Source organism: Rhipicephalus sanguineus, chromosome 7, assembly GCF_013339695.2.
Source record: "Rhipicephalus sanguineus isolate Rsan-2018 chromosome 7, BIME_Rsan_1.4, whole genome shotgun sequence".
In the NCBI taxonomy this organism is placed as follows: domain Eukaryota; kingdom Metazoa; phylum Arthropoda; class Arachnida; order Ixodida; family Ixodidae; genus Rhipicephalus; species Rhipicephalus sanguineus.
Window position 1 is genome coordinate 67934691 of NC_051182.1, and position 14051 is coordinate 67948741.

The 14051-nt window shown below is 43.8% G+C and overlaps 1 protein-coding gene across 1 annotated transcript; it reads left to right on the forward strand.

Moving 5' to 3' along the window:
• Positions 1-1976: 1976 nt before the first annotated feature.
• Positions 1977-9284, forward strand: LOC119399501 (uncharacterized). Its single transcript, XM_037666303.2, has 4 exons — positions 1977-2214; positions 4404-4514; positions 5664-5774; positions 8064-9284. The coding sequence occupies exons 2-4, from the start codon at positions 4476-4478 to the stop codon at positions 8322-8324; spliced, it is 411 nt and encodes a 136-aa protein (XP_037522231.2). The 5' UTR covers positions 1977-2214; positions 4404-4475; the 3' UTR covers positions 8325-9284.
• Positions 9285-14051: the final 4767 nt, after the last annotated feature.

A 14051-nucleotide genomic window follows, 5' to 3' on the forward strand; every position in this document is an offset into this window, starting at 1 on the left:
ATGCTGTAAAGATAAAGGTAATGCACTTTAGTAACCTTGCACAGCGAGTAAATAAATGATAAAGGAAAGGAAGGTGAAATGAGAAAAAGACTTGTGCTGTACTTTACTGTCAAGAACCTGAAAACATCGATCACTTTTTACTTGCTTGCCGTCGTTTCACTTGCCATAGGAAAAAAACATTTCGAAATGTTATTCAGAAACTTAAAAATTACTCTTAACTCTGAAAATATTCTTTCCCTTGGGGCATCTTCTCTGGGCCACAGCAACAGGAACGTCTGCTTAGCCGTATGCAAATTTCTTAGTGACACAAGACGAACTCCTTGCTAATTTATTCCCCATCAAAATTTGGTACTTTCCCACGAAACACGAAACCTCTATAAAACGTTTTATAGAGGTTTATAGAGGTTTTAAACGTTTTAAAGACGTTTTATAGAGGTTTTGTGTTTCATGGGTTGGACTTCCTCTCGCTAATTGATTGAATTCCATATTATTGTTCTATTCTTATTTTTATTGGTACATAAACTAATCATTGAATGAATGAATGAATAAACTTTAAGGTTAGCTTGGCAGTTTCAATATTTGCTGAATTTTTTTTCTATATACCCTACATGACCGACATACTAGTGATACTAGTTCGTTTTCCCCGCTGGTTTCATCGCCATTTCCCCCCTAGTGGGTAAGAGCCAAATCAAGTGTCAAGCAAGCAGAGTCTGCATGCTGCTGAATTGACATGTCTTGTTTTCAGAGATGCTGTATGCATGATAAAGTGTTCAATTGTGAACAGCAGAAAAAAAAAAGAACATGGTTTTTGGCACAATTGCATCCAAGGTGATTTATAAAAATCTTGGATATTTGTCATCTTGAGCCCAGAATAAGCGTCTTCCATCGTCCACGCGACGGGGAACTCCGGTGATTTCTGATATGTCCACTGACCTCAATAAAAATTTTCAACATATGTTCTCCATGGTACTCTAGACGATATGGCATGTGCAAGTCATTCAGCTTTTCTTAAAATGAGTTTCAGAGGTTGGTAGCCACACGAAATTGCGTGGTTTTGTAAGCGGCACTGTGTGCAGCATAAAGCGACGGTTGAAAGCTAGTGCTGTGCTGAAGGTTCCAAGGACAAAGTAACGAAGACCAAATGTGTGTGTTGTTATTTCTTTCCCTACAATAGCACTCTTCGGGAGGAATGGCTTTGTGCTGCTCAGCGTGCCAACTGGTTCCCTGGTGGAAATGCTTTCGTGCATGTTTACATCATGGTGGCAGAATCTTTTTTGTCCATCGCCCTCTTGAGAGCAGATTCTGATCTTTCCTCTAGATGCGTTTCACACCGACCAGCTTTGGGCTATCCAGCAGGCCTGCGAGTCCACGACGCGGTCGCGACGCAGCCAAGCAAGCTTCCTGGCGGTCCCGACGTGGGAGAGTCAGAGTCGCCCACTGCGCGGTAGGGCCAGTAGGGCGCGTCCCGCAGGACCTCATTGAAGTTATTTCAATCAATCAATCAATCAATCAATCAATCAATCAATCAATCAATCAATCAATCAATCACTCAATCAATCAATCAATCAATCAATCAATCAATCAATCAATCACTCAATCAATCAATCAATCAATCAATCAATCAATCAATTTCTGCGAAAAGTTTCACAATATGTTCTATCGGTACTCTGGTGATGTATGTACCAAAGAATGCGACTACAAGTCGTTTTAGTTCTCCTGAAACGGAGTTTCTCCTCTAACGGTGCCTACATTCGAATAAAAGCCGCAGGCAAAAAGCAGCCGGAAGTAGCCACCATTGTAACAAGCGAGATCCGCGGCAAAGCTGCTGGCGGGCTGGCAGGATAGCGTTTGTTTTCTATTTTGACGAAATGCCAGCCTGTTGCGCGCTAAACTGCACGAACCGACCAGAAAAGTCTTCGGGAAAGACATTTTTCGCGCACTTTACCAGGAAAGAGCGGCGGGATATGACCGCTTTCCCCAAGGCGGGCGTACGCTGAGGCTATTTGGCGTTCACGCAGGTTTCCGCGCTCTAAGCCGCGAATCTTCCAGAAATGGCTCGCCAACCTGAAGAGGGACAAGTGGAAACCGTCTCTGGGCAGCAGACTATGCAGCGACCATTTTGCCGAGTCGTGTTTCGACCGCTCGGGCGCAAGAACCCGGCTTCGGGGCGATGCCGTCCCAACGCTGTTTGCTTTCCCGGACGACTCGCAGAAGGTGAGACTCTTCGCGCACGGCAGTTTGTGGTTAGTCTGGCGTCGCTGCTCACTTGCTCCTCCGGATAATGCGAAGATGTTAGTAAGTGCGAAAAATAGGCGCTCAAGTTGTCTAAGTGATGCGTAAGCGATAGATTGCAGTTTATACATTTTTGAAAATGTGCACCGGCTGTTCTCGATCCATTGGTGGGTAAAATTCTGTTCTCACGTAGGTATACTTTATGAAGCGAAAGAACGGCCACAACGATTTTATCAACGCACGCTATTTGATATTTGAATGCAGACGTTCACCTAAGATCTACTGAAATGAAAATGCGTCGGTGCGCACCGATCACTCATAGTGCTGCACGTACCTTCCCAAATAAGCATCTTCAACTGAAACCAGCACAATCCCTGTTCCAACCAGTAGTCTAGCAGTCCCAATTGGAACCAGTTCCTACTAGAGCCAGTTCAATACCAGTGGCCTCATATTGGAACCAGCTTGATCCTAGTTCAAGACCAGTAACTTCCTGTTGGGACCATTTGAAACCAGTAGCCGACCAGTTGATTTCCAGCGGGGACCAGTTGAAACCAATAGAAACCAGTAGAAACCAGCAGAAAAATTTTCACCTGGGTCAATGCAATTTCTTTTTGCCTTGAGCCAGTGAGTGTTACAAGGCGGGTCAATGTCTTTGTGCCTTTTGAGTGCTGTGCTGGTATCGTGGGCTTACCTGGCATATCGACTACGCTGGCACCTTGAGGGTAGCTTATGGTCCAACATGACGTCGGCACTCACATTGGAGCACAGGCGTCAATTTTATCAAACTGAAGTGCATGCTTCATTGTGATGATGTGAATATCATAAGTACTGAGCAATGCTTGACTATAGCAATGCTTGACTATAATTTGCTGAGTCATTGAGTACATATATAATGTTTATTACATTGTTACAAATACCAATAACCAGCAATGCAATCACAAATGACGTTGCACCAACATGATGCCTGCACAGGATCTTTTCCAGATGCAGTTTCAAGCATTGCTATGGCTCTGTGGTAAATTATACTAGACTGCCTTGCAGAATGCCTGGATTTGATTCCGACTAGAAACTCAATTTTTATTCTTCATGTATCACCACATTTTTTGTTTACCAATAACGCTGCTGACGCCTGCATCAGACTTTCTGCTTCACGGGCTCCTTAACAATATTGCGTTAACATTTATGCAATTTTGTCTGGCCTTTCCTGGGTTGGACATATACTGTGAATCACCTGTGGCGTGTACACACATTCTACGGGTCGTGCTTTGCGAGTATGTGCCACACGTGACTGAAGTAAAGGGTTTTGTGACATACGTGCCAGGCATGTCACGTAATTCATGTCATAACCTGTTAATAGTGTTTGTCATACACCCATGTCCTCCTATGCCAGTTTGGTATATACCAAGTTAAGGAAGCTACCACGAGAGCACCCAGACATAGGCAGATAGATAGATAGATAGAAATGGTCAAAGTGGTGTTGGTTCGCTAAGGAATACTTTGCATTTAAAAAATGGTATTTATGTAGCCCCATGAGTAAAACACTTGCCTTCGGTATGTGGTGTCCTTGGTTGAAACCCAGTGTCACTAAAGGAAATTTATTTTGTTTTATAGATTTATTTTTTCATAGTGGCAATGGTCTTACGTGACAGAGAGACATACAAGCAGTTTTCTTGTTGAGTTGGCGTAGAAATGCTTACACATTTAGAAAACATTCTCTTCTATGTAGGTGTATTTGTTCACATTGGTGTGGGTTGTGTATTCGAGAGGGAAGCTGTTGACAGCATCCTTAATGCAATGTGCAAAGTGCAGCAGTATTGCATGAGCAAATAATGAATGTCTTAGCTGAACTGAAGCCCTAAAACTGATGTCATGGCTAAAGACACATTATTTCTAATGCAATCTTGGAGAATGGAGGCTTTCAAGCACAAAGGTGGTAGGATCTAGAGCTGCCTTTATATCTACTGCGTAGGGATGCTAGCTCCTTCATTGATAGAAATAGTTCTCATGTGAATGGTTGGTTTGTGCACACATCACATCTGCATGTAAATGAATTGTTTTTGTCATGTACCAGGTGGACGAATAATGTGTGCATACGTTGTTCATATGATTTGAATTTATATCAAGGAGACTGGTATATTCACCATTCCCAATGCAAAACCTGCCCTTTACAGAAAGCTCCGGAAAGGAAAGCACCCAAGCAGAGAGGCCAAATTCTTGACTTGGCCCCAAAGGACGAGCCACCCATGAGCCCAGTGGCACCATTGCCTGAGGCTTCACACAAAGTAAGCTTTTAACACGAAAGTGTTTTAGGTTGGGGTCCACCAAGACTTCAGTGACGTGTTTCCGTCACAGATGTGATATAAAATGTACACTAACAGATGACAAAGAAAAAAAAACTAAAAGAAGAAGTTCCATTGCCAGGAATGAAACCCACGACCCCTTGCTCCGCAGCGCGCGGCGCTAAGTGACTCCGCCACAGAGCGTACGTTATTCAGCATACTAACGGGGAGCTATTTATGTACACCATTTACCGCTGGCGGTACGCAGAGCTCGGAGGCAGTTCAGCGTGTTGTTGTTATCCCAGAGAGATGCTTTAAAGGTCGTCACCCCACTCGTTGCGATGCACACGTGCACCTCTACTTCTACCACCTGTACTTTGCCTACAGGGCGTGGTTGCCCATGCGTGCACGCTTATCTCAGGATGGGGGTGGTTTCTACGTCTTGTGCTTTTGCCACAAAGTTTGCTGAGGTTACAGAGTGCACGAAGGTCAATTCACTCGCTGCAGCGGCCGTGTTGATCAAACACAAAGAAGTAACAACTGTGACAGTTGTTAGTTCGTGCTCGTCCTGTGTATGCTTGTGCGTTCGTTTCGTGTGTCCTTCTTTGTGTTTGAGCAGTGTGCTTTAAGTGTCGAGCTGTGACCGTTAGTTCGCGCTTGTCCTGTGTGTGTTGTTTTCGTGTGTCCTTCGTGCTTGAGCAACACCCTGCAAGTTTCGAGCTGCTTGCCATTCTTCGTGGTACATTTCAATTTGTTGCTATCGCACTGTACGGTGAAACTGTGCTTTTTTGTGTGCTTGTTGATGCGATCTTTGCGCGGGGTTCACAATGTGCTGTGTCCAGGTATATGCTAAAAACTTCAGCTACCTCAATGGTTAGATCATGATCATGGGCGTTAGCCGTCGGGATGGAGATGTACCGCTATAGGCATCAATGTGGGTGCATCCATGTCAAATGGTGCTATAGCTGCCAAACACCAATAGACATTGTACAAGCTCTCATCAGTGCACAATAAACGCTCAACTACCTCTGTGAAGACGCGTTTCACTTTTCGTGTTTTACCGATGATGATGATGATGGTGGAGGGATCAGCCATGTTTTTTTTACAGCAAAGCTGTATATAACTCGACCATTTGTAACCTGCCCTTTACAGAAAGCTCTTCAAAGGAAAGCACCCAAGCAGAGAGGCCAAATTCTTGACTTGACCCCAGAGGACGAACCACCCATGATCCCAGCGGCACCATCGCCTGAGGCTTCAGACAAAGTAAGCTTTTTACAGCAAAGCTGTATACAACTAGACAATTTGTAACTCTGCCAACAGTTGCCTACTCAACAGAAAACACCCCGCAGTGTGTGCCACAAAAATTGCTCGACCCAACTACTCACTACTGGTCCACTAAAACAGAAAAAAAAAGCAAATAAATGAATGAATAAGTAACTGCATTAATAAATAGGCATGTGCGAATATTTTAGCACTTTGAATGTTCGAACGAATATTACAGTATTCGAATTTGCTTCGAAACATATTTCAATTCTAAATTTCAAAGTATTCGAAATAAACGAATAGACTTATATAAACTACATGAAACCCCCCTGTAAAGGTGGTTTCACTGTAGTGGAGGGGTGCTATATCATGAATACACCTCTCCAGGGGAAAGCCGCACAACCGCGAAGCCCCACTTCAAGGCTAAATGAACATATTACCCTCACATCGATTCATCATTTTTTAAAGGGACTGTCTACCGTCCTTCATCCCTTTTCTGTTTTGTACCAAGATAGAAAGTGTACCGTCTGAAGTGTCCAACCTTGCAGTGGTTTCTCTAGAAAGTGAGCGTAAATTTTTAAAACAGAATTTTTCTATCTGCGTTTGGTCTTCTTCCATTGGCGTGAAACATGCCCACAACACTGGTTAGTGGACGCGATGACGATTGTAGTGCCGGTACAAATTAAAACCGAAAGCACATGTGATTTGTGTAGGATTACTTTATTTTCACTGAACACTGTTGTAATAAATGTAACAGTCGTTTTCAGCACACTAGCGGTTAAATGAAGCCTTATTGTACGATTACAGAACACTTGTCTTGCTGTAATCGCAGTCTATGCGTTATTTTAGGACTACTGCTGCAATCCAAGCCAAGTCGATTTGTCAAAAAGAGACAATGAATGCGCGCCTTCACTGCGCAGCACACGTGAGACACCCTAACAATACGCGTAGAGAGGCACAGTACGACCAGCGCGGAGAGCCGCATGGCAAAGCGCATGAGTTGAAGCAGACGAAATCGAAGACGGCGCCGCAAGCAGCGCCACCGGGCGCCTTTTTGGATGTGTGAGAAAAAAAAGCAAAAAATTACTCTCTGGTGTAGCCAAAAAGTGCCTCAAGTGCATAAAATACAATTTCAAGTTATACATGTTGGTTTTTTTAAGCAAAATGAGTCTACCTGCAAGGATTTCTTGTCCTACCATTAGATTGAACCACATCGCCGTTGGGTGACGCTAGCGGTCATTCTTGCACGATTTTCAACATCAAATTAAAAATATAATTCCTTTTTTTATGGGGCAGAAGCATGCTCGTTGCCACCGATGTGACGAATGATCTCCTCATTTTTACCACAATCAGAAAAATTTTTCAGAGTGGTAGACAGTCCCTTTAAGTTTAAAAGCTTGTTATACAGGCTTATATGCTCTAAGTATGGCAAATTTTAAAACAATGTATTTTACACATTATCACTAGCATTCTACCAAAAGTGAAATCCTGCCACTCTTCAGAGTTGTTTCCACTTCCACTTGAACCAAAAAGAATGACATTTGCACATGCCTTGTTCCAATTTTAAGAAAAATTGTGCAGGTTAGTTGGGTCATGACAAATATGCTCATTTTTATTTATAATATTATTCGAATTTGGTTCGAAATTATTTGACCAAATCACTATTTGCTTTGAATTCGCTTTGAACCTAAAATTTACTATTCGCACAAGCCTATTGTTAAATAATTAAACAGCCTGCACGCTGCACTTCTGGCCCATGCAAATAGAGGTGGAAGTGCTTTAAAGGAGTGTACACTAAATGAAAAAACTCTGTGCCTTTCTATACCTTTCATCAAAATTATGTGTCACCTCTGTGCTGTGTGCGATGCAGCTTCGTTGGTCATCTGCCTTCACAGAGTGAAATGGCTCATGAAATTTTTTTCATGCACCATACCAATATGAAGCAAACACAGCAACGAAAAATCAAGTAGCCTAGGAGAGCATTTTTGTTGCCTTCAGTGCGTTCGGCATGAGCTACGAGTTGTAAAGCTACACCGTTGTTTGCATGTATAGTGTTGAGAGAAACTTGGGAAAATAAAGCAAAATTTAGGGGTGCCTGGGTATATACTTTTTAAGTAAGTCGATACCTATTTCAATTTTACACAGTGAAACATGAAAATGCAAGTGTCTTGAACAGCGGTGTGCATTTTCATACCCTGGAAACTGTTCATGCTGATTAATTAGTAGCTTGGTGTCTTGTAAAAATGTTTACTCAATTGTTGTTGAGCTCACAATATTTGTTATTTACAGGTGCCTGACCACGACTACGCCGTCTTGGACAATCCTAAGGTTCTGAAAAAGAGGCTCGAGAAATGCACAGATGCCATAGAAAGCATCAAGAAGAAACTGAAGCTCAGCGAGCAGCGCGAGCGCCGGCTGAAGAACAAGGTTACTTCACTAAGCAAAATTGTCGATGACCTAAAGAGCAAGCTTCTTGCTTCAAACGACGCTTGTGCCATGCTTGAGAAGTGCTTCTCAGGAGTGCCCCAGAAGTTATGCAGCACACCTTGAAGCAATCAAACGAAAGGGGCGAACCTGCCAGGCCTAGCCGGTAGCAGTACTCAACCTAATTGTGCATTCACAGCATTCCTGCACAGGCCAGTGAAGTCAGAAAGAACAAAACAGAGCTTCTATGCAGCCCCACAGTAGATGAGATGCCCATTAGAGAGCACGTGGAGTGGGATGGGCATGACAGGTTATGTAGATAACGGAAATAAGATGGACGATGACAGCAGCAATGTTTCAACTGAAACAATGGTTTTCATCCTTGCGTCTCCCGACTCTCTTTGGAAGATCCTCTGCAGCTATTTCTTCGTCAGTGGCATGACTGGAAAGGAAGAGCGAACACCGCGAAATTATGCCTGACAAAACTGGAATGATCAGAGGCTCATGCAATGTCACGTAGCTGTGATGGGCTCAGCTGCCACACCGCAATTTTCAATGACCTAGGGTCTTTAGCGGATAATTGTGCGATGGTGACATTGTTTGCACACACCCTGTTACAAAGGAGGTGTGCTGTTTTCTTGACGCATGCCACATGCCGAAGCTGGTGTGTAATGCGCTTGCTTCACTCGGCTGTCTCAAGGATATGTCAGGGTCATGTATACAGTGGCATTATACATTCGAGAATGTTGTACCAGTGCTTCCCACCCAAACTTCGTTACTTCAGCATGGTGCTCAGGCGGGTAGAATGTTTCGTACAAGTGGCACAAACACTGATGGAATGCCTGACGCAACCAGTGTCAACATCAGCAACGTGCATGAACCAACGGGAGTCACCTACGGTGGATGTCTCATGCAACTCATGGCAACTGCTGCGGAGCGCCTGACATAACCAATGCCAATTCCCTCCGTAATGGGCAGCAAGTCCTCACGTCCATTTGTCGGGTTCAAACAGCGACTAACGGAGATTCCTGACTGAAAGCTTCAAACGGTTGGCTGCTGCAACGGATCCCAGGGCTCAAAGTAACTGAGCTACACTCAAACCTCATTATAACAAAGTCACATCTGCCACGAAAATAACTTCGTTATATCCGAAAATTCGTTATAAGCGTTTATTTTTAACACTGTATCTATTACAAGACTATTCTTCATTTACTTCGTTATAACCGATAATTCGTTATATCCGAGTTTGTTATATCGAGGTTTGAGTGTATGTAGAGAGATGAGAGCAAGTGAAAAAATCCCGGGTCATTGTCACGTCTCAATGCGAGCCCATTAAGCTCTCGGCCTCTGTGCCTATGTAACGCCTTTGTATATTTTGTATATAAATGTTGCATTAATTCACCGTTGGCTTGACCGCTTCATTTATCAGCTCTCCACAAAAGAGGCAGCAGGCTGAGACACCCGATACCAACAGTGGTGGCAGCGGTAGGTTTAGCCGGCATCGGCTACCTTGTTGTGGTGAGTGCTGCCTGATCTGCATTTAACCAGACTTCTCTAGGACAGGTTGTAGTTTAGAGACAAATAGAACAGAGTTGGCGCCCTGACGGTGTTCACAAGTGTCCAGCGTAGCTTCTGAGACTGTTCAGGACAGCGGTCATGGAATCCTGGACTAACTGTTACCATTCATAGCAGGCGAGGACACAGCGAAGTATCGTCAAGTTTGTACACGTCTGTGAAAGAAATGGCATTGAGCAGTTTCTTTGGGCACAGAATCTGTTAGCTTTGCCTCCCGGGGAAGTATCTGACATGATAACGTACTTGTTGACGGAGGCGCTTGAGAGCTGCAATGATGTGAAAGAGGCTTTGTTGAGAAGGTGTAAGTTGTCACCCAAGGCTTTTCAGCAAAAGTTGCTTTATGCGAAAAGGGGCTATGTGTCACATGTTGATGTTGCGTTTTGCCTTAAAGCAAATTGAGAGGCTGAAGGGTGAACAAGTTTATCACGATTGAGATGAAGTGGTAGAGTGCATTGCGTTAGAGCAATTCTGCTGCTGCATGTAAGATGTCAAGCTCTGGCTGCAGGATAACCTTGGAGAAGAATATACAACTCGACAAGACAGCAGAGTTCGCTGAAGAGTTCTACACTCGCCGAACCTAGCACAGCAAGGCCGTACGTGTTGAGAAAGATGAAAGACTATTTTTCAAAGAACCCTGATGAACAAACTCATTCAGCATCGTAATTTCCGAAAAGACCTGTCTCTTATGAAGAAAACTGAGGGAAGTGCAGACGGAATCACAGAAATTGAGCGAGCTTACCAAGCAGTGCACTGAAGCCACACGGGCGTTTGGGTCATGGAAGCCATTAATCTGTTACAATTGCATCAAAGAATCGACAATGCGGTAAATTGTAAACAGAAGATTTGTGTCTCAAAAATTCAGGCATCTGGAAAAAATTAAATAAAAACATGCGGTTGTCAGATCCATATGTGCAGCTGATCAGTGTGAATGGCAAGAGGTGCTGAGCACTTGAGACTCTGCAGCAATTGAATTATGAATTTTGCCCACCAGTCTTTCTCTGAACGACTTTACAGGAGAATGCGCACTGATCCGGCAAGTCGCCGAGAAGCAGTGTGCTTGCTTGCTGATCGCTATGGTGGTCATTGAAGGCGGCATACTTTTGGTAAGCTTAACACCGGGGACGACCCTTCTATATTGTTCTCCTTTTCTTTTTTTTTTCAAATAGCTTCGAGCACCTTGTCAAAGAACAGGGTAAATCGTTTATTGCCAGCGTGGCGTGCATGGTCCTCACGCGATCACAAGCGCTGCAGCTCTCGCAGGAACTTGATGTCGTTCCAGGTAGTAAAACACAACCTGCAAAAGCGGCCGAGCTACACGACCTAAGCAACGATTTGACCGAGCTTCGGATAGGAAACTCTTGGGGTTACTTGAGCCGCCTGCTGCTGAAACGGGTAGCGTCACCTCCATCAGCGGAGAGTTTAAATGGTGCCGTAGGGCAAGGCAAACTGTAGGCTAAAGCCTGTAGCTCCTAGTTGGTGTGAGCTGCCCATGGTTGATCGAGCAACACTCTAGAGCAGCGGGAAGATAGCTTGATAAAAGTGCTAATGGAAAACGTGAAACTTGAAGCAAAAAAAGAATGTATTTTTTTTTTCATGAGAAATCTGGCCTATGTTTACACAGAGCTGGTCTGGCAGCTTCCCCTAATTGTTCTTTTTGCGGAGTACATGAGACAACAGGACATTATCTGATTCACTGTAATAGATACTCTACCTTGCGCAAATTGACTTTTAGATTAGATTTAAGTGCACCAAATGTACTTCCATTCGGGGCTTTGTCTCTTGGATATAGTGACGGGAAGATTGCCGATCCCCTGCAGGAGTTTCTCAAAGGTTCGCAGAGATTTAGGCTATAGAATCAATCTTTACCCTTGTTTTTCTACTTTTCCAAATTTCTTTATTATTTCTTATTCAAATTCTCCGTTTCATTGCTTATATTATATTCTATTCTATTAACTTTTTTTCTTTCCTCTTAAATACAAAAGATTTGCCCTTTACTTTTAGAATCATATTTTAAAAACCATCCGGTTCTTGGCCAATCCCTTAGCGTGGGTGTGTGCCAGAATTTATAGGATCTACTCTACTCTATTGTATCGTAGTTGTGTGGATGTGAAAGGTCCCAAGTACGAGCAGCTTTTCATACAGCAGAAGTATCGTTGCCAGATATTGGAACTTGTGCACGAAAATGCATGGTAAGGGCATCTCGACTTGAATAGACCAAGGCTAGAATTTCCCTTGAGCTTTACTGGCCGAAATGTTGGGAGGACACCGAAGACATTGTGCACTCTTGTGACACATGTCCGAAATGTTTTAAAGACAGTGAGGACTTTGTGACACATGTCCAAAATGCTGGAAGGACATCAGACTTCATGCACTTTGTGACACATGTCCGAAATATTGGAAGGACACTGAAGACGTGTGCTTTTGTGACACGTCCGAAATGCTGGAAAGACATCAGACTTCGTGCACTTTGTGACACATGTCCGAAACATTGGAACGACACTGAAGACGTGTGCTTTTGTGACAAGCCTGAAATGCTGGAAGCATAGGCGTATCTACCGGGGGGGCGGAGCTCCCCCACTTTCGATAGTGGTTATTGTCGGCTGCTGACTGGGAAACTAACAAGTCAGGCAAAGTTTTACTTGAACGCAGCAATAACGTAATTTTGTTATAAGATTTGTCCTACGATTCTGCTGTGACGACTGTCCTCCGTGTCTCACGACCACGCACTGTAGGCTACCTGCGGTGCGGGCTGCCTACCACGCTTGTGCGTCTTCCGCTCGAGCATTGCAGAGGAGGCTATCGCTCAGCAGGGGCTCTTTAACATCGCAGCAATCTGTCATGATTTTGTTTTGTTCTGCCTGGCCTGATATTTGTGTAAACGGCGACGCAGATATGGAACCAGTAAACGTTTTATAGTCCGATCAAACGCTCTCCTTTTTCAGGAAATTCAGTTTCTTTGAAAACGAATAGCATCGCCACTGCTCCATATTCAAGCTGCTGTGAGTTGATGAGTGTGCAGAAGTGTCCAGTATTTTAGTTATGCAGCCGGGACAGCTAAAATAGATTCCCACTTTATTCTCCGATTAGCCTGCTTCACTTGGCTTATCATATGGTAGCCTGCAGCGACCGCGGCGGCTTGTAACAAGGCAGTGGACTCGAGCACATTGAGAAGCCCAGCTTTCAAGTTTGCCCTGTTACTTGATGTACCTCACCAGGGAGATGATCAGCGTCCACGGCTTTCTGGACTAAGAAGGCTGCCTACCTGCAAAGGATTGTGTCTGTTCCTAATAATGTTTCTCTCTCTACCTCTTTGTCAGCAACGATGAGTTCACAGAGAGTTGTACACGCGCAAAAACAGCTCAACATCCTTATACTACAACTGAAGGTATCTATTATACACATATGAATCTATCTCGCCCGCTGCTATAAGCAGCCGCTGCCAATGTGATTGGCGGGCAGCCTTCTTAAATTACGTTCAGAAAGAGACACTCTCTGGCTATTAAAAAAAAAAGTTATTGTTCAGCACAGTAATGTGCTGCTTATTGTGCACACTTCATTTTAATCCCACGAGTTTTCGCAGACTTGTGACGACGCGTAACAAGGAGGCGATTTTATGACACATTGAAAATGTTTGACGAATAGCGAAGAACCAATGACAAACAATACGCCGCATTGAAAATAGTTCATCATTATTATTTTTTTACGCAGTCATGCGTGCGTACGTGGTAATTAGACGGTGGATCACTTACGCATGGTTTGTTGCATCGTTTTACGAGCATGTGCTGTGAGCATGACCCAGAAAATTTCGACCAATCATTAACAGCTAACGACCGGTCGGAAACAATGCGGGGTAGTTTAACGTTAAAATCGCCCACATTTTTTCTAGGAAAACTTGAGCTTACACAGTTTACGTAGGCTATTTACTTGGAGGAACTGGAGGGGAGGAGTAAAGGGCCGCTTCACCGCTTTTCCGTCCACCCCCCACCCAAGCTGGGAAAAGTAGGAGGGCAAGGAACGACACCTAGTGTATAAATTCGTAGTCATTTATAATCTTATAACTGCACACAGCCAGCTCAATGTGGTTTGCTTGAGTATTATTCAACTGAACTTGGTCTTCTTCTTAAGAAAGACTTTATATTAGATGCCTCTAACAGTAAAGAAATTAGTACTCGGCTTCTCCTGAAGACTTCTGCGAAGTACCTAGCTTTGTCAGCCACATGTTTCGTTTATCAAGTGAGAATTCAAAGTACTAGAGTCATGGCTAGTTTCTTCATACTC

Excerpts from the sequence above, each read along its gene's own strand:
- LOC119399501 (XM_037666303.2), top strand. The coding sequence starts at position 4,476 with ATGAGCCCAGTGGCACCATTGCCTGAGGCTTCACACAAA. Across the intron at positions 4,515-5,663 it reads TGCCTGAGGCTTCACACAAA|AAAGCTCTTCAAAGGAAAGC; the intron begins GTAAGCTTTTAA and ends TGCCCTTTACAG. Across the intron at positions 5,775-8,063 it reads CGCCTGAGGCTTCAGACAAA|GTGCCTGACCACGACTACGC; the intron begins GTAAGCTTTTTA and ends TGTTATTTACAG.